Source organism: Lolium perenne, chromosome 4, assembly GCF_019359855.2.
Source record: "Lolium perenne isolate Kyuss_39 chromosome 4, Kyuss_2.0, whole genome shotgun sequence".
NCBI lineage: Eukaryota > Viridiplantae > Streptophyta > Magnoliopsida > Poales > Poaceae > Lolium > Lolium perenne.
In genome coordinates, this window is record NC_067247.2 from 53047467 (window position 1) to 53066445 (window position 18979).

At 45.1% G+C, this 18979-nt stretch overlaps 1 protein-coding gene across 1 annotated transcript; it reads left to right on the forward strand.

Moving 5' to 3' along the window:
- Positions 1 to 17264: 17264 nt before the first annotated feature.
- LOC127292544 (uncharacterized) lies at positions 17265 to 18704 on the forward strand. The gene is made up of 2 exons (XM_051321963.2): positions 17265 to 17396; positions 17579 to 18704. The coding sequence occupies exon 2, from the start codon at positions 17620 to 17622 to the stop codon at positions 18256 to 18258; it is 639 nt and encodes a 212-aa protein (XP_051177923.1). The 5' UTR covers positions 17265 to 17396; positions 17579 to 17619; the 3' UTR covers positions 18259 to 18704.
- Positions 18705 to 18979: the final 275 nt, after the last annotated feature.

Sequence of the window (18979 nt, forward strand, 5' to 3'; positions counted from 1 at the left end):
AGCGTCACAGTTCAAGCAATCACCATGAACCAATTGAAGCTCTACGAATTTTGAGTCCAATCCATTACAAATACGGAGAGGAGAGAACAGGGACGGACAGTCTTACAGTGTAGCAGTCGGGATTGAGGTGAGAATGGCCTCGGCAGTGTGGCGGAGGGCGCGAGGGTTGCGCTTGCTGGCGGTGTAAAGGGCACGAAAGTACTCCATAGCCTCACGGAAGTGGCATGGACCGTTGCTCCGCGGCACTGGCGCCATGTCCGCCAGCTCCGGGATGCCGGCACTCATCCATGCCCCGTATTCCTCCCCCGTCGACAACTGCGCCATGGCTGGAGGATTTACCAACAAACATTTTGAGCACTCGGCCCCATCCATGCGTGACAAAGAGGCGCGGAGGTGAAGGGCTGGAGCTCGAGCTCTACCGGTCGCCGTGCATGACAAAGACGACTCGGAAATAGAAGGTGGAAACCCTAGTGTGGCGGGTGCTCTGAGCAAGAAGGAGCAGGGGGGCTTGATGGTGGAGGATCTGGAGGACTCGACAGAACCCGCTCTAATCTCATCAGAACCACCAACGCGAAAAAATCAGAAAAATCACAGAGAAGGAAAGAGGGAAAAAATACCAGCGAGAAAGAGCCGGCGCGAAGAAGACGGGCGGCCACCGCGGCGCCACCCAAACCTGCACGCACCGCCGCAGCTCAGCCACCACTACAGCACCACCCAAACCCGTACGACCCGCCGCAGCTCAGCTGACAAAGAAGAAGAACAGATAACCCACTGAGCGAACCCTGCCGGCGCGATGAAAAGAACACAGAAGGAAGAGAAGAGAAACACCAAAGCCCAGGTCAAAGCGATCTGGAACTGACCTGGCGAAGCTTCTCGTGGCTTACACGTCGCGCACATCCACCTGGAGACAACGAAACGCGACGCCACGCAGGAGCGCGAGGTGGGGCCCACGAAAACGACGTGCGGAGCGACGAAGGGCGCCCCCAACCCTGGGAGCTTAGTGCTCTTTAAGGATAGCTGCCAGATAACTTTCACTCGTCTGCCAGGTTTTAACTAACGTGAAGTCGTCAGGATAAAAACACCTCAGCCCTATTTAATCTGGCAATTAGGTTCATCTAAACTGGGATTAATCTGGCCGTTAGTAATATGGCAACTAGGATCTAACTAATCTGGCAATTACCACTAATTAATTTGAATATTATTACGCGTACACTGGGGTGATGTCAGTCTTCCCTTAAGTTTGCCACGTCAGATTTTTTGCTTAGTTGGAGGAGAGAGAATGAAAAGAGAGAAGGTTGTCTTCCCTTAGCTAAGGAATGATCTCTTATGAAATAAGATAAGACTATTTTTCCCATTGTACGACTTGTCTTCCCTTAGTCACATAATTTCCTACTAAAATAATTAATTATTATTTATTGCAAGGGATGACAATAAGAGATTATGCATTGTACCGATTATATTTATCATCCTCTCTAGATGACATGGACGGCTAAGAGAAGATGTGCCTTCTCTACCATATACATGCCCTTACTAACAAATCAGACAATAACTACTAAATCAAACTTGGCAATTAGTACTACGGTTCTCCACCGATCCATGCATCCACCCGCTCGACCTCCTCTGCCTCCCCAACTTCACGGCAACGATGCACCAGCCGTAAGTCGACGTTAAGGTGGAAGGTTGACAAACCCATTGAGGAAAGAAGCCCGGGGAGAGAAAACCAGAGAAAAACTGGTCGGCATATCTTCCATGCATTCTCGGAGCGTAGCTCCCACGCACTACGCCAGCTGCGCCGGCGTTCCTTCGGCGGGTGCCACTCCCCGGCGGGGGCGGTGGCAGCCTCCTCCTCTCGGGTCTCCCGACACAGTCTTCCTCCACCTTCCGGGCATGGAGCCTCCCACGGTGGTGGCCTCGTCCCTTCGAGTCTCTCAGCAGCGGCACCACGCGGCGGTGGTCGATGGCAGCCTCCCCGCGGCCGAGATCGAGGACGACCTCCTCCACTCGAGTCTCCTGGCACGATCTTCCCCCACCTCCGGGCATGGCCCCTCCTGCGGTGGCGGCCTCCTCCTCTCGAGTCTCCCGGCTCAGCGGCGGCTCCGCGCGCCGGAGCTCCGCGGCGGAGGCCTCACACGCTAATCACATGGTGGCCTGAGGAAAGCGAATAGAGTTTGCGTGTGTGGCCAGGGCAGCTCGTGAGGATGAGATAACAGATAAGGTGCTAGGTGGATTGGATGTTGTTTCTATAGAGGGGGCGACGTCTTTTTACGAATCATGATGCACCGTCGCACGAGCGAGCGAACGGTGCGGTGCTTCTTGGTATCTTTTTCTTGGATAAATATCACATGCATACAAAATGTGACATGGTGTAGCTTATTTTTGCGTCTTAGATCTTCATCTCCAGGGCATGATCTCCATCATTACACCAGCATGGCGCCTAGATCCTTGAATGCATCACATGGTTGTTTTAACCATATATTACAACAAATATTGCTAACTATTAGTGATAAATTAAAGCAATTTCATGGCGTTGAATAACTGACACGCAAGTCATACAATATTAAAAGACAACCATACGACTCCTGCCGATTGCCAAACCCATCGACATGCAAGTCGTGAACTATTACAAACCATGATTATATCATACATCAAATATATCGTATCTTATTTTAGCCATATCATATCACATACCCTGCAAAACAAGTTATATGTGATACGTCTCCGACGTATCGATAATTTCTTATGTTCCATGCCACATTATTGATGATATCTACATGTTTTATGCATACTTTATGTCATATTTATGCATTTTCCGGAACTAACCTATTGACGAGATGCCGAAGTGCCAGTTCCTGTTTTCTGCTGTTTTTGGTTTCACAAATCCTAGTAAGGAAATATTCTCGGAATTGGACGAAATCAACGCCCAGCATCTTAGAATCCCCGGAAGCTTCCAGAACACCCGAGAGCCGCCAGAGAGGGGCCACAGGGGGCCCACACATGGGGCTGGCGCGGCCAGGCTGGGGCCCGCACCCCCTGTTGTGTCGTCGCCTCGTTGACCTTCTGACGCCGCCTCTTCGCCTATAAAAAGGTCCCTGACCTAAATCTTCGGGACGAAAAAACTACGGTACGAGAAACCTTCCAGAGCCGCCGCCATCGCGAAGCCAAGATCTGGGGGACAGGAGTCTCTGTTCCGGCACGCCGCCGGGACGGGGAAGTGCCCCCGGAAGGCTCCTCCATCGACACCGCTGCCATCTCCACCGCCATCTTCATCACCGCTGCTGTCTCCCATGAGGAGGGAGTAGTTCTCCATCGAGGCTAAGGGCTGTACCGGTAGCTATGTGGTTAATCTCTCTCCTATGTACTTCAATACAATAATCTCATGAGCTGCCTTACATGATTGAGATTCATATGATGATGCTTGTAATCTAGATGTCATTATGCTAGTCAAGTGGATTTTACTTATGTGATCTCCGGAGACTCCTTGTCCCACGTGTGTAAAGGTGACAGTGTGTGCACCGTGTGGATCTCTTAGGCTATATTTCACAGAATACTTATTCACTGTTATGAATTTCATAGTGAAGTGATTGTTTATATCTCTTTATGATTGCAATGTGTTTTGTATCACAATTTATCTGTGTGCTACTCTAGTGATGTTATTAAAGTAGTTTATTCCTCCTGCACGGTGTAATGGTGACAGTGTGTGCATCGTGTAGTACTTGGCGTAGGCTATGATTGTGATCTCTTGTAGATTATGAAGTTAACTATTGCTATGATGGTACTGATGTAATCTATGCCTCCTTTCGTAGCGTGAAGGTGACAGTGCGCATGCTATGTTAGTACTTGGTTTGGTTATGTTGATCTGTCATGCACTCTAAGGTTATTTAAATATGAACATCGAATATTGTGGAGCTTGTTAACTCCGGCATTGAGGGTTCGTGTAATCCTACACAGTTAGTGGTGTTCATCATCCAACAAGAGGGTGTAGAGTCTAGCATCTATCTATTTATTCTGTTATGTGATCAATGTTGAGAGTGTCCACTAGTGAAAGTATGATCCCTAGGCCTTGTTCCTAAATACTGCTATCGCTGCTTGTTTACTGTTCTACTGCATCTGTACTGTCCGCAATATCACCACCATCAACTACACGGCAGCAAGCACTTTTCTGGTGCTGTTGCTACTGCTCATATTTATTCATACCACCTGTATTTCACTATCTCTTCGCCGAACTAGTGCACCTATTAGGTGTGTTGGGGACACAAGAGACTTCTTTCTTTGTGGTTGCAGGGTTGCATGAGAGGGATATCTTTGACCTCTTCCTCCCTGAGTTCGATAAACCTTGGGTGATCCACTTAAGGGAAACTTGCTGCTGTTCTACAAACCTCTGCTCTTGGAGGCCCAACACTGTCTACAAGAATAGAAGCTCTCGTAGACATCAAGCACTTTTCTGGCGCCGTTGCCGGGGAGGAAAGGTAAAAGACACTCATACTCCGGTCCCAGGTAACTAAGTACTTTTCTGGCGCCATTGTGTGTGTGCTCGAAGCTATTTCCTTTAGATCCTGCAATTGCATCTTTTTGTTTCTTGTTTACACTAGTAAGGCATAATGGACAACAATGAGCTTCTTATTCTATTTCCTGATTTAAGATATGGATGGTTTGATCCGAAAATTAAAAAACCCATGAACATATTAGTATGAATGCTTTGAACACTATTGTTGCTAATGCTATGGAAAATTCTAAGCTTGGGGAGGTCGGTTTTGATGAAAATGATCTCTTTAGCCCTCCGGGTATTGAGGAGAAAGTTTATGTTGATTATGACATGCCTCCCATATATGATGATTATAATGATAGTGGTCTTTTGGTGCCACCTACTATGGAGAGTAAATTTTATTGTGATTATACTATGCCTCCTACACTTGATGAGAATAATAATGATAGCTACTTTGTTGAATTTGCTCCCACTACAACTAATAAAATTGATTATGCTATTGTGGAGAGTAATAATTTTATGCATGAGACTCATGATAAGAATGCTTTATGTGATAGTTATATTGTTGAGTTTGCTCATGTTGCTACTGAAAGTTATTATGAGAGAGGAAAATATGGTTGTAGAAATTTTCATGTTACTAAAACACCTCTCTATGTGCTGAAATTTTTGAAGCTACACTTGTTTTATCTTCCTATGCTTGTTACTTTGCTCTTCATGAACTTGTTTATTTACAAGATTCCTTTTCATAGGAAGCATGTTAGGTTTAAATTTGTTTTGAATTTGCTTCTTGATGATCTCTTTTGCTTCAAATATTATTTCTTGCGAGTGCATCATTAAAACTACTGAGCCCATCTTAATGGCTATAAAGAAAGAACTTCTTGGGAGATAACCCATGTGTTTATTTTACTACAGTACTTTTGCTTTATATTTGTGTCTTGGAAGTTGTTACTACTGTAGAAACCTCTCCTTATCTTAGTTTTGTTGCATTGTTGTGCCAAGTAAAGTCTTTGATAGTAAGGTTCATACTAGATTTGGATTACTGCGCAGAAACAGATTTCTTGCTGTCACGAATCTGGGCCTAATTCTCTGTAGGTAACTCAGAAAATTATGCCAATTTATGTGAGTGATCCTCAGATATGTACGCAACTTTCATTCAATTTGAGAATTTTCATTTGAGCAAGTCTGGTGCCTCAATAAAATTATTCTTTACGGACTGTTCTATTTTGACAGATTCTGCCTTTTATTTCGCATTGCCTCTTTTGCTATGTTGGATGGATTTCTTTGTTCCATTAACTTCCAGTAGCTTTAAGCAATGTCCAGAAGTGTTAAGAATGATTGTGTCACCTCTGAACATGTGAATTTTGATTATGCACTAACCCTCTAATGAGTTGCTTTGAGTTTGGTGTGGAGGAAGTTTTCAAGGGTCAAGAGAGGAGGATGATACAATATGATCAAGAAGAGTGAAAGCTCTAAGCTTGGGGATGCCCCGGTGGTTCATCCCTGCATATTTCAAGAAATCTCAAGCATCTAATCTTGGGGATGCCCAAGGCATCCCCTTCTTCATCGACAAATTATCAGGTTCCTTCTCTTGAAACTATATTTTTATTCGGTCACATCTTATGTACTTTATTTGGAGCGTCTGTGTGCTTTTGTTTTTGTTCTTGTTTGAATAAATGCTTGTGTGGGAGAGAGACACGCTCCGCTGGTTCATATGAACACATGTGTTCTTAGCTTTACTTTTAATTTTCATGGCGAAGGTTGAAACTGCTTCGTTAAATTGTTATATGGTTGGAATCGGAAAATGATACATTTAGTAATTGGTAAAATGTCTTGAATAATGTGATACTTGGCAATTGTTGTGCTCATGTTTAAGCTCTTGCATCATATACTTAGCACCTATTAATGAAGAAATACATAGAGCTTGCTAAAATTTGGTTTGCATAATTGGTCTCTCTAAGGTCTAGATAATTTCTAGTATTGAGTTTGAACAACAAGGAAGACAGTGTAGAGTCTTATAATGTTTACAATATGTCTTTTATGTGAGTTTTTCTGCACCGGTTCATCCTTGTGTTTGTTTCAAATAGCCTTGCTAGCCTAAGCCTTGTATCGAGAGGGAATACTTCTCATGCATCCAAAATCCTTGAGCCAATCACTATGCCATTTGTGTCCACCATACCTACCTACTACATGGTATTTCTCCGCCATTCCAAAGTAAATTGCTTGAGTGCTACCTTTAAATTTCTATCCTCTACCTTTACAATATATAGCTCATGGGACAAATAGCCTAAAAACTATTGTGGTATTGAATATGTACTTATGCACTTTATCTCTTATTAAGTTGCTTGTTGTGCGATAACCATGTTCCTGGGGACGCCATCAACTACTCTTTGTTGAATATCATGTGAGTTGCTATGCATGTCCGTCTTGTCTGAAGTAAGGGAGATTTACCGCTAGAATGGTTAGAGCATGCATAATGTTAGAGAAGAACATTGGGCCGCTAACTAAAGCCATGATCCATGGTGGAAGTTTCAGTTTTGGACAAACATCCTCAATCTCATATGAGAAAATTAATTGTTGTTGAATGCTTATGCATAAAAGAGGAGTCCATTATCTGTTGTCTATGTTGTCCCGGTATGGATGTCTAAGTTGAGAATAATCAATAGCGAGAAATCCGGTGCGAGCTTTCTCCTTAGACCTTTGTACAGGCGGCATAGAGGTACCCCTTTGTGACACTTGGTTAAAACATATGCATTGCAATGATAATCCAGGTAATCCAAGCTAATTAGGACAAGGTGCCGGCACTATTAGTATACTATGCACGAGGCTTGCAACTTGTAAGATATAATTTACATAACACATATGCCTTATTACTACCGTTGACAAAATTGTTTCTTGTTTTCAAAACCAAAGCTCTAGCACAAATATAGCAATCAATGCTTCCCTCTGCGAAGGGCCATTCTTTTACTTTTATGTTGAGTCAGTTCACCTATTTCTCTCCATCTCAAGAAGCAAACACTTGTGTGAACTGTGCATTGATTCCTACATACTTGCATATTGCACTTATTATATTACTTTGCATTGACAACTATCCATGAGATATACATGTTACAAGTTGAAAGCAACCGCTGAAACTTAATCTTCCGTTGTGTTGCTTCAATACCTTTACTTTGAATTATTGCTTTATGAGTTAACTCTTATGCAAGACTTATTGATGCTTGTCTTGAAGTACTATTCATGAAAAGTCTTTGCTATATGGTTCATTTGTTTACTCATGTTATTTACCATTGTTTTGATCGCTGCATTCATTACATATGCTTACAATAGTATGATCAAGGGTATGATGGCATGTCACTCCAGAAATTATCTTTGTTATCGTTTACCTGCTCGGGACGAGCAGAAACTAAGCTTGGGGATGCTGATACGTCTCCGACGTATCGATAATTTCTTATGTTCCATGCTACATTATTGATGATATCTACATGTTTTATGCATACTTTATGTCATATTTATGCATTTTCCGGAACTAACCTATTGACGAGATGCCGAAGTGCCAGTTCCTGTTTTCTGCTGTTTTTGGTTTCACAAATCCTAGTAAGGAAATATTCTCGGAATTGGACGAAATCAACGCCCAGCATCTTAGAATCCCCGGAAGCTTCCAGAACACCCGAGAGCCGCCAGAGAGGGGCCACAGGGGGCCCACACATGGGGCTGGCACGGCCAGGCTGGTGCCCGTGCCCCCCTGTTGTGTCGTCGCCTCGTTGACCTTCTGACGTCGCCTCTTCGCCTATAAAAAGGTCCCTGACCTAAATCTTCGGGACGGAAAAACTACGGTACGAGAAACCTTCCAGAGCCGCCGCCATCGCGAAGCCAAGATCTGGGGGACAGGAGTCTCTGTTCCGGCACGCCGCCGGGACAGGGAAGTGCCCCCGGAAGGCTCCTCCATCGACACCGCTGCCATCTCCACCGCCATCTTCATCACCGCTGCTGTCTCCCATGAGGAGGGAGTAGTTCTCCATCGAGGCTAAGGGCTGTACCGGTAGCTATGTGGTTAATCTCTCTCCTATGTACTTCAATACAATAATCTCATGAGCTGCCTTACATGATTGAGATTCATATGATGATGCTTGTAATCTAGATGTCATTATGCTAGTCAAGTGGATTTTACTTATGTGATCTCCGGAGACTCCTTGTCCCACGTGTGTAAAGGTGACAGTGTGTGCACCGTGTGGATCTCTTAGGCTATATTTCATAGAATACTTATTCACTGTTATGAATGTCATAGTGAAGTGCTTATTTATATCTCTTTATGATTGCAATGTGTTTTGTATCACAATTTATCTGTGTGCTACTCTAGTGATGTTATTAAAGTAGTTTATTCCTCCTGCACGGTGTAATGGTGACAGTGTGTGCATCGTGTAGTACTTGGCGTAGGCTATGATTGTGATCTCTTGTAGATTATGAAGTTAACTATTGCTATGATGGTATTGATGTGATCTATGCCTCCTTTCGTAGCGTGAAGGTGACAGTGCGCATGCTATGTTAGTACTTGGTTTGGTTATGTTGATCTGTCATGCACTCTAAGGTTATTTAAATATGAACATCGAATATTGTGGAGCTTGTTAACTCCGGCATTGAGGGTTCGTGTAATCCTACACAGTTAGTGGTGTTCATCATCCAACAAGAGGGTGTAGAGTCTAGCATCTATCTATTTATTCTGTTATGTGATCAATGTTGAGAGTGTCCACTAGTGAAAGTATGATCCCTAGGCCTTGTTCCTAAATACTGCTATCGCTGCTTGTTTACTGTTCTACTGCATCTGTACTGTCCGCAATATCACCACCATCAACTACACGCCAGCAAGCACTTTTCTGGTGCTGTTGCTACTGCTCATATTTATTCATACCACCTGTATTTCACTATCTCTTCGCCGAACTAGTGCACCTATTAGGTGTGTTGGGGACACAAGAGACTTCTTGCTTTGTGGTTGCAGGGTTGCATGAGAGGGATATCTTTGACCTCTTCCTCCCTGAGTTCGATAAACCTTGGCTGATCCACTTAAGGGAAACTTGCTGTTGTTCTACAAACCTCTGCTCTTGGAGGCCCAACACTGTCTACAAGAATAGAAGCTCCCGTAGACATCAATATGCATCTACCTTATTGTTTGCAATTTTTACGTAGCTTCTACATGCGGCGTAAAAGAACTTGATCTTACATATGCAAAGTCACAAGATGATAATACACGTTGCTGATTAACCTTTTTAAAGTTCCTCTTTGCAAAGAAGGTTTCAACTATAGGGGAGAGACATACACCCACCAACTGCTTATGCATTACAAGTTGCATGTCGAGCGCGGAACCGATCTCTCGTGCGAAGACAAGTAAGGTTGGTCCGAGCCACTTCATCCCCACTATCCCGCAAAACCAATTAGTACACTTAGGTGAGATTACAACAAGAAAATCAAATGTCCACAGAACACCTTGTCTACTCATGCAAAAACATCTACGCATAGATATGGCTCTGATGCCACCGATAGGATTTGCAGCATAGAAAACAAAAAAAATCTACTTGATGTGAATAAAACCAAGAGGCAAACCAGAATATGCTAGCAACGAGTTAGAGATTATTTCTTCATACCCTTGAAGAACACGAGCGGAAGCGTTTTACAACGTGGTTGATGTAGTCGTTCTCATCGCTGTCCAAATCGATCAACGCCACAACGAGCGGCACCTCCGAGATGTTCACACGTACGGCTTGATGAAGACTCCTTCTTGATCTAACAAGAGAGATGGAGCAGCAGATAAGATCGAATCCAGCAGCACGACGGTGGGTGGTGGATAATTTCGGCATAGCTTCGCTAAGCTTCTGTGAGAGGGGAAAGAGAAAGGGAAGATGCGGAAGGGGCTCAAGAACTCATTAGCCACGTTAATTCTTGTCCCTCTCTTTATATGTGGGAGTTGGGGGCAGCCGTCCACTTCATCTCCAAAGTTGTAAACCCCTCTCGTTTAAAAAAAAAGGTGGTAACCCCTTCATTCAAAAGTGGTAACCCCTTTTTAAGGGCTGCCTATTGATTGGCCACGTGGACCAAGGAGGGCTGGCCACATGGACCAGTGGGCCACCCTTGGTCACATGTGGGGCCTCTAGGATAGGTGGGACCCATCAGAATCTTCTAGAACCTTTCAACACGATACCAGACAAATCCCAAACTATGCCGAAACCCTAAAAAGGCTTTCACATATATGATTCTTTATCTCGGGACCACCGAAGCTCCTCGTGGCATCCTCGATCCCAACTGAGGCTCCGAACAAAACTTCGGTATCACCATCATGAATATCTCATTTCTACCCTAGCGTCATTGAACATCAAGTGTGTGACCCTACGAGTTAGAGAATACGTGGACATGATCAAGACACCTCTCCGATTAATAATCAATAGCGAGTTCTGGATGTCCATAATGACTCCCATACATTCAGCAAAGATCTTTATCGGTATAACGACATTGTCGGGGATTCAAACAATCATGTATTCCATTCCCTTTGTCTCGTGATATTTTACTTGCCCAAGAGTTGATCGTCAGTATCACCATACCTAGTTCAATCTCGTTCATAGCAAGTACTCCTTACTCGTAACTTAATACAACATTATTTGCGACTAGCTCATTAGTCACATGCTTGCAAGCGATATTCAATGTGTTACCAAGCGCAACCCTGAGTATATCTCTATGTCACGTGGATGGACAAATCCCAGTCTTGATACATGATACCCAATAAGCACTTTCTGAGATACACGAAAGGCACCTTTATGATCACTCATTTACGACGTGAAGGTTGATGCCCCAAAGTATTCTTTCACTACTAGGGAGTAACATTATCTCATGATCTAAGGATTGGATATTTAACATTACAAAGATGTAGCAATTTAAACATACTGACATGATCTAATTGCTTTACTTAGATCTATCCATCGCATCATTCTCCTAATGACATGACCCCGCTATTAATCGACAACACATGTCCATGGTTAGGAAACCTTAACCATCGTTAATCAAAGGGCTAACAATATTATTATTGCCTCTAGCGCATATTTCCAACAGCCATCTCACTCAACTGAGTCCAAGTATTGTTTTGGTTTGCCATGTTTACTTGCTAGGGTTTTCCCGTCCACCCCCGGTGGTGCTGTCCCTTTTATAGCCACGACTAGGACGGTAAACAGTCGGGTGCGTGTGGGAATTGACAAGGAGCATGCAGAACCAAGCAACCGCGCGGAAAAACCGGCGAGGCATTTAGCAATGGGACCTGCAAAAATTAATCGTCGCAATGCTCATAATAGTATTAAAAAAAGTACAACGACTTATGAGTCTATCCTAACCCAAACAAATACATAATTGTCCGAGGGCCGGACCACAATTGGTTTCTGAAATGTGTCGAATTGGTAGACATATCCTAAGCTGTCTCCTCAATAAAATCTCGTCTGCTTCAAAGGATTTTTCTAGTATAGTATTCAATTCCAACGGAATTTCTTTCCTTTGATGGATGTTTGGTTTAAAGGAACGAAAGACCACAAGATTTTTTCGTTCCCTTTAACCACTTCGTGTGCGATTACACAGGAAAGTTTCCATCGGGTCGGACCTGAAAAAAGTCTTGGTGGGAACGCGAGCGAGCGCGTGTCGGCCGCTCCACTTCGCGGCAAAATGGCCCCGCTTCATGTACTAAACGCAGAGAGAGAAACGCTGGAGCAGAGAAAACCCTCTTCCCCAATTCCCCTTGTCAGTGGTGGAGCTTGAAAGAAAAACTTGGGCGGGCCAAACCAAAGCTGACACAGGGAATTCCTCCAAAACTATACATTAGTCAATACGTAATGCTACCTTTTGGTTTAGCAGATCATCATACATGATTTGCTCCAAAACAAAATGAAGCATAGGAGAATATTAATATTTGTTCCTAGAAATCAGGGTGGCACTAGTAGATAAAAGATTCATCTTCTCATTTAACCTGCCAGCCTAATCCCAATATCGCAGCAATTTTTAGACAACAATGGAATGAATTATTCATATTACCAATTATCAAACTGTTAAACAATAACTTCAGACACTATAGTCTATAGGAAAATTGGTACTGGAAGAGAACTAAGCAATGATATTTGGGCAAATGCATTACCAGCAGTGTCACTTGTGCGGTTGAGCTATGCATTTCACCGGGCAAAACTTGGAGCAGCTGTGGTATGTGGGATTGCAGCAAGAAAATTGGAGAAGATGGAGGATACCTTGTGGTGGACTGGGTTGCTGGATAGTCTCTGCTAGCTCTCTCTGCTGCATGCCATGGAGGAGACCCTGCTGCCTTTGGCTTAGCCGTTTAGGCTTGGAGCCTGTCCGCATGGGCGTCCTCGCTGGCTTGCTGTTCCTGATGGACCGGACTGTCACCGGTAGCCGGATCAAGCAGTCCAGCTGCTAGCTCTGCCGCTTGGTCGCCAGCTCACGACAGCTGGCTAGCCTCCCGCCAGTGGCGCTATGGATGGGGAATTAGGACGCACCGCTGACGAGCAGAAACACCCAGGTGACGAACTTAACCACTAACAGTTCGCCTCTCACGTGAGCTGGGCTCCTTAGTTGTGGGCTTTACACATGTAGCATACGTATAAATCATAATTTTGCTCCTGGGCTGGGCGGGCCATGGCCCGGGTTTGCCCTAACTATGCTCCGCCACTTCCCCTTGTCATCATGTAATGGTGAAAACCTCGTGCAATCCTCAACATATGTATGCACTCATATATCAGTACAAGAGATCATCATAGAAGATAACAATTACTTATATGCAACCATCGCCAAATTATCTTACAATTGCCAAGAATATGTCACTACTCAAATAAAGACATAAAAATACAATACATCATGGGAAAATGATAGATTGTCTCACACATCATGTTTTCCAAGAGATTAAAAGGGGTAGATGAAGATGGTGCTGATGATGTTGATGAAGATGTAGATGATGACCTCACCGGAGGGGGGAGGAGTGAAAATGCATAGAGCCCCAATGTGTGGTTCTGGTAATTAATGACAGTCCCCATGGACTAATGTTTGCATTGAGTTATATGTGTAGGAGTTGTCCATAGGAAATGCTTGACCCATAAGTTGTCTTCAAGGTTGCAATACGAAGAAATGAGGTGTAAGTTCAAGATTAGCCAACTTGTAAAGCTCACACGCTTGAAACTTGTCATTCATATGTGTCCATGGATATCTGAAGTTGCACCCAAGAAGAAGCTCATCCATAGCGGAGTATGGGGGAGCAATCCGCAAGACCTCATCTTCATCAAGCAAGCATAATCAAGAACGGCGTTTCATCTTGTTGCGGTCAAGATCATCACCATCGAGCTTAAATGGAAGATGCAAGGTTAAGGTTTGCTCTTGATAGAGTTTATTTCTTACTGGTCTCGTGGTTTAGTTGGGAGACCGATTTATAGGATAATGGTCGTGCTATCAAGGGGCTCTCGAGTGAATAACTCGATCGAATCGTTCGGAGTGCGGTCAAACCTTTGCATCCTTGCATCATCTTTCTTGGTTTTTATTTTGATCTTATCCATGTGATGTTTTAGCTTGTGGTTATTTCCATGACAAGGTCTAGTTCATCGAAAACGGATTTTGCATAGATCACTTGTTGCGTTTTTGAGTTTGGTGATTTTCTCGGTTTATCGTATTGAGGTGTTTCACCTCTAAAATGAATAGACAATCATCCCCCACTAGTTTCCATATTTTGTGGGGGTAGCTATTGTCGTCCACTTTCCAGCAAAATTGGTTTCACTTGATTTGGAGTTCCCTAGCTCGAGTTGTTGCTTTTCTAGTTTTACCATTTTGATTTAAAAGAAAATAAAAAGTTGGGCCGGTACCACCGCACTTGGTACCCCGCAGAACCCCCTGGACGCGCGCGCTAATAACCGGTACCCGGACCGGTACCAGTACCGGTAGTACCGGCTGGCCCAAGCCGGTACTACCGTCGGCCCAGCTCGGTACTACCGGCCTCCACCTACTCCCGCGCGCGCAGCCTACTGGCCCAGCCTGGCCGGTAGTACCGGCCTCACCTCCCCCACGCGGCCATGCCTCGCACGCCTCCCTCCGCGCTGCCACGTCGACCACGGTCGGTAGTACCGGCCCGACCACGGCGGTACTACCGGCCCATGGACGAATTTGGCTCCCAACGGGCAGATTTTTGGGGCTTCCTATTTAAGGCATTTCTATCTCTCCCTCCCTCTCTCTCTCTCTCTCTCTCTCTTTGGTTTACTTATTCTTCCTCCTCTCTCCTCCATTGTTTGTGACCTCTTGAAGCTTGAGATCTTTCTCCCCTTCCAATGATTCTTGCATCTATTTGAGAGAAAGATTGAGGAGATCTAGATCCACACTTCAACCAAACCAAATTATCTCTTTATGAGTGAATCTTTGAGATCTAGATCTTGGGGAACTTTGTGTTCTTATTTTGTTTTTTCTCTCTTATTTTCCCAATAGCTTTAGTAGCTTTTTTGGAATTTGAGAGTGAAGAATTTGGGCATTTTTGTGATGTTCTTGCCATTGCATTTGGTGCATCGGTTTGACTTCTCCGCGGTGATACGTGGAGGTGAAAGTTCGTGAGATATTATCTTTGCGAGCTTGTTCCCGGAGCTTGTTTCTCTTGGATATTTGGACCCTAGACGGCTTAGTGGTCTTTGTGGTGTTGTTGGGGTCTCCAATTAAGTTGTGAAGATTGCCTCAAGTTTGTAGCTTTGTGACTTAGTGGTGTTCTTGGGGCCTCCAATTAAGTTGTGGAGATTCCTCAAGTGCAAGGCTTTTGTGGCGGAATATTGGGAGCCTGCAATTAAGTTGTGGAGTTGGCCCCAAGCTTTGTGTGGGTTCGGTGACCACCCTAAGGTTCCATAGTGGATCGAGGTCTTCCCCTTTGGTGGGAAGGGTCGAGGAGAATACGGTGGACCTTCGTGTCGTTTGGAGTGACTTGTCCTCCACACCGCTCCAACGGAGAGTAGCACTCGCAAGAGTGTGAACTTCGGGATACATCGTCATCTCCACGTCACGTCGGTTATTCCTATACCCGAGCTATTTACTTATGCACTTGACTTTGTGATAGCCTTCGTGGTTGAAGTTATATATCTTGCTATCACATAGTTGCTTGTCTTGCTTAGCATAAGTTGTTGGTGCACATAGGTGAACCCTATTTATATAGGTTTTGTGCTTGACAAATTAAACGCTAGTTTTATCCCGCATTTGTTAAGCCATATTCGTAAAAAAATTAAACCGCCTATTCACCCCCTCTAGGCGGCATCCGTGTCCTTTCAAGGAGTCCCCCGGAGGCGATTCCAGCAGCGTTTCCCCCCTCCGATCTCCGCCAGTTGCGGCCTACTGACTCTCTGTTCATGTTTTTTTGATCTCCGCCGCCGTAGCCTCGACGAAGGGGTCATATATATTGGGGTTTTTAGGTCAAAACAACTATGTTGGTGCTGGATTGAGGCGAATCGGACGGTCGACGGTGAAATGATACCAGGTGACGCGCCCTAGGTGAGTGGGCGCGCCACTAGGCCCCATTTGTAGCCCATTGACCTCCTGGTGTGCCACTTTAGCCCATTTTTTCGTCTCGAAATGTCCGAAGCGTGACCCGTGACCTTGCCTATGTTTCGAGCCCCGTAGCCCCTGAAAAGTCAAAAACACTAAAAAGATTTGTTTTATGCTAGATAGAGTTAGAACCAGAGGAGAGGGGATTGTTTAGAAAATCCCCATAAAGCAATATAAAACATGCAAATAACATGATATAAGATGCAAATAGGTGGTAATATGTGGCACTAAAGTGCAAAGTTTATGTATGCATTTTACATGCATCATCAGGCGCGTGCGGAATCGTTAGGGCATGCGTGGAAACTGAGCTACATGCGGGAAGCTAGCGAGTCGTTTAGCAATGGGATGTGCCGACATTAATCGTCGCGGCGTTCGTGACAGTTTAAAAATGAAATTCGTTGGCCCGTGGGTCTACCCCGATCCAAAAGGACAAGTGGGAGGACATGGTCACATATCTGTCCGTGGGCTGGACCGAACAGACCAAAACAAAACAATTGGTTTTCAAAATGTGTCGCGCTGCTAGAAATGCCCTGAATGTTTCTATGTACTTTATGCAGCTGAGTTCTTACTGGTTCATCGGGGGATGATGTGGCTGCCATAGATGATCAAATAGACAATATTTTAGTGAGGATTATATATTGGGAATTGCTAATTCTCAATAGACCGAGAACTAAGCGCGAGTAGACTCCTGCAGTGACTGATTTGCATCGTGATTCACGCTCTTTAGCTGCAAGTTGAGTTACAGCTGAGACTTTCTAACTTGCAGGTAAGGTTGCAACTGAATTTTTTGAGTTGAAAGTAAGGTTGCAACTACGAAAAATGCTTCAAAGCGTCTATACTAATGGTGAGTTGCAACATGGATTATAACTAAGATTCGATGACATTATTCTACTGAGAACTAGTTAGTTAGTTTTCTCAGAACTAGTCACACCCTTATGTATATTTTTTCTTCCTTTGAAGAAAGGGGTACAAAATTGTTTTTATAGAGCTATAGGCCAACTAGGATTTTTGAAGGATTCCAATTCCAGAGGAAATTTTTCGTTTGGTGGATGCGATAATAGCACAGGCAAGTTTCCATCGAGTCGGACATGGAAAAAAATTGGCGGGAACGCGAGCGCGCGCGCGCGCGTCGGCGCTGCACTTCGCGCCAAAAAAGGCAGCGCTTCGTGTAGCTTCTAAATTCTAAATAAACGCAGAGAGAGAAAACGCTTGAGCAGAGCAAACCCTCTTCCCCAATTCCCCCTGTCGAGCTCCTCCGCTCCACGGCCGCGCGGCGGCGACGGCCCCCTCCCACCACGCTCTCTACCTGCTTCGTCTCCACCAGCTAGAGGTATGTCCCGATTCTACGTACAGGCTCTCCGAACTCCGATTACCAGATCTTTTGGTAGCCTTGCCGTTCCTTGCATCTGCGTTCTTTTTTTTTTGGTGGATTTGAGCACTCTTGAAGCCCTTCCTTACAGATTTTTGTCAATGTTTGCTGAATACTCATTTCTTCTTTCTTGCTGCATTCAGTCAAACAGGGTCGGGGAGAGTCTCTGCTTCCAGAAAGATCGATGTCGTCGGCGGCGGTCAAGCCCGAGCTGCCTCTGCTCCCCGTGGCGCCGCTGGACGGAGAGAGCGGCTACCTCCGCTGGAAGGAGTCGGTGCTGCTCCGCCTCCACACCCTCGGCCTGGCGCGCGCGCTGTCCGAGGAGTATGAGCCGGAGCGTCCCACCGTCGAGAAGCAGCGGGCGCGCGAGCGCGACGACGCTCTGTGCCGCGGCCACATCCTCGCGATGCTCTCCGACCGCCTCCTCCCGTTGTACGCTCACCACGCCACCGCCGGTGCCGTCTGGCGCGCCGTGGGTCTCACCTACGATCTGGACGCGGGGATGGATGTGTTCCGGTACGATGAGGGCACGCCCCTCCTGGAGAACCTGGCGCGTCTGCAGGCCACCCTTGCCGCCGCCGGAAAACTCTCACAAATCTTGATGAGGTGCAGCATTGAGTTTGGTGGGTTCCCGTCGGAGATGGCACGGGAGGTTGACAAAGTTCCCAATGTAAGTATGGCCGGCATCTGGAAGATTGCTCGGCGGCAGGTGGTGTCGGACAGGGTGGGAGAGGTTCAACGGCACGCTCGTTATACGACAGACGGGCAAGGGAGCAGCTCCTCGGATGATTCTCGGCCCCTGAAACGGGTGAGACAGGGGTAATCCAACACTCTGCCTCTGGTGCAGCCTGTTCGGGTGCACTTTGCAAGGTTTAGTAGTCGAGTGCCTGGGTGCAAGTTTGCAGAGGTTTAGAACGAGTTTCAGTCAGTTTGCTGTTAGATCCTGCCCTACTTGCTCGTAGGATTTAGTTGCTACTCTTATTAATTAAGTCGTTGTACTCAAATTAAGGTACTTCAGTATGTAACCCATCTCTGAAGTGAATCTTGGAAGATCCTGCCCTACTTGCTCGTAGGATTTAGTTGCTACTCTTATTAATTAAGTCGTTGTACTCAAATTAAGGTACTTCAGTATGTAACCCATCTCTGAAGTGAAATACAACAGAGCGATATGATCAACAAGGATTTAGAGCTGAACTCATGCTCCGGCTTATGTACCCCGTAGTCAACAAAATAAAGTCAGGGTAGATGAATATTTGTCGACTGTTTCAATCAATTTGCGCTTCTTGCCGAGTGAACAATCTACTGAATTCGCATGGAGAGTATAATGCAACACCAAATAATCTTGGAAGATACTGATGTGAGAACTCCGGCTATGCACTTCAAAAGCTAGAAACTATACTCCTTGTAAGAGCAACTCTTTCTTGCTGCTAAATTCATTGATTAGATAGAAGGTTTGTTACAAGCATTGAAAAACCGAAAGAGGGGGTGTGGCGGAAAAGCAAAGGCAGAGGCCCAAGTCACCCCAAAACCAGAGAGAAATGAGA

What these genes read in the sequence shown, in the direction of transcription:
- LOC127292544 (XM_051321963.2), top strand. Translation starts at nt 17,620, where the DNA reads ATGTCGTCGGCGGCGGTCAAGCCCGAGCTGCCTCTGCTCCCCGTGGCG.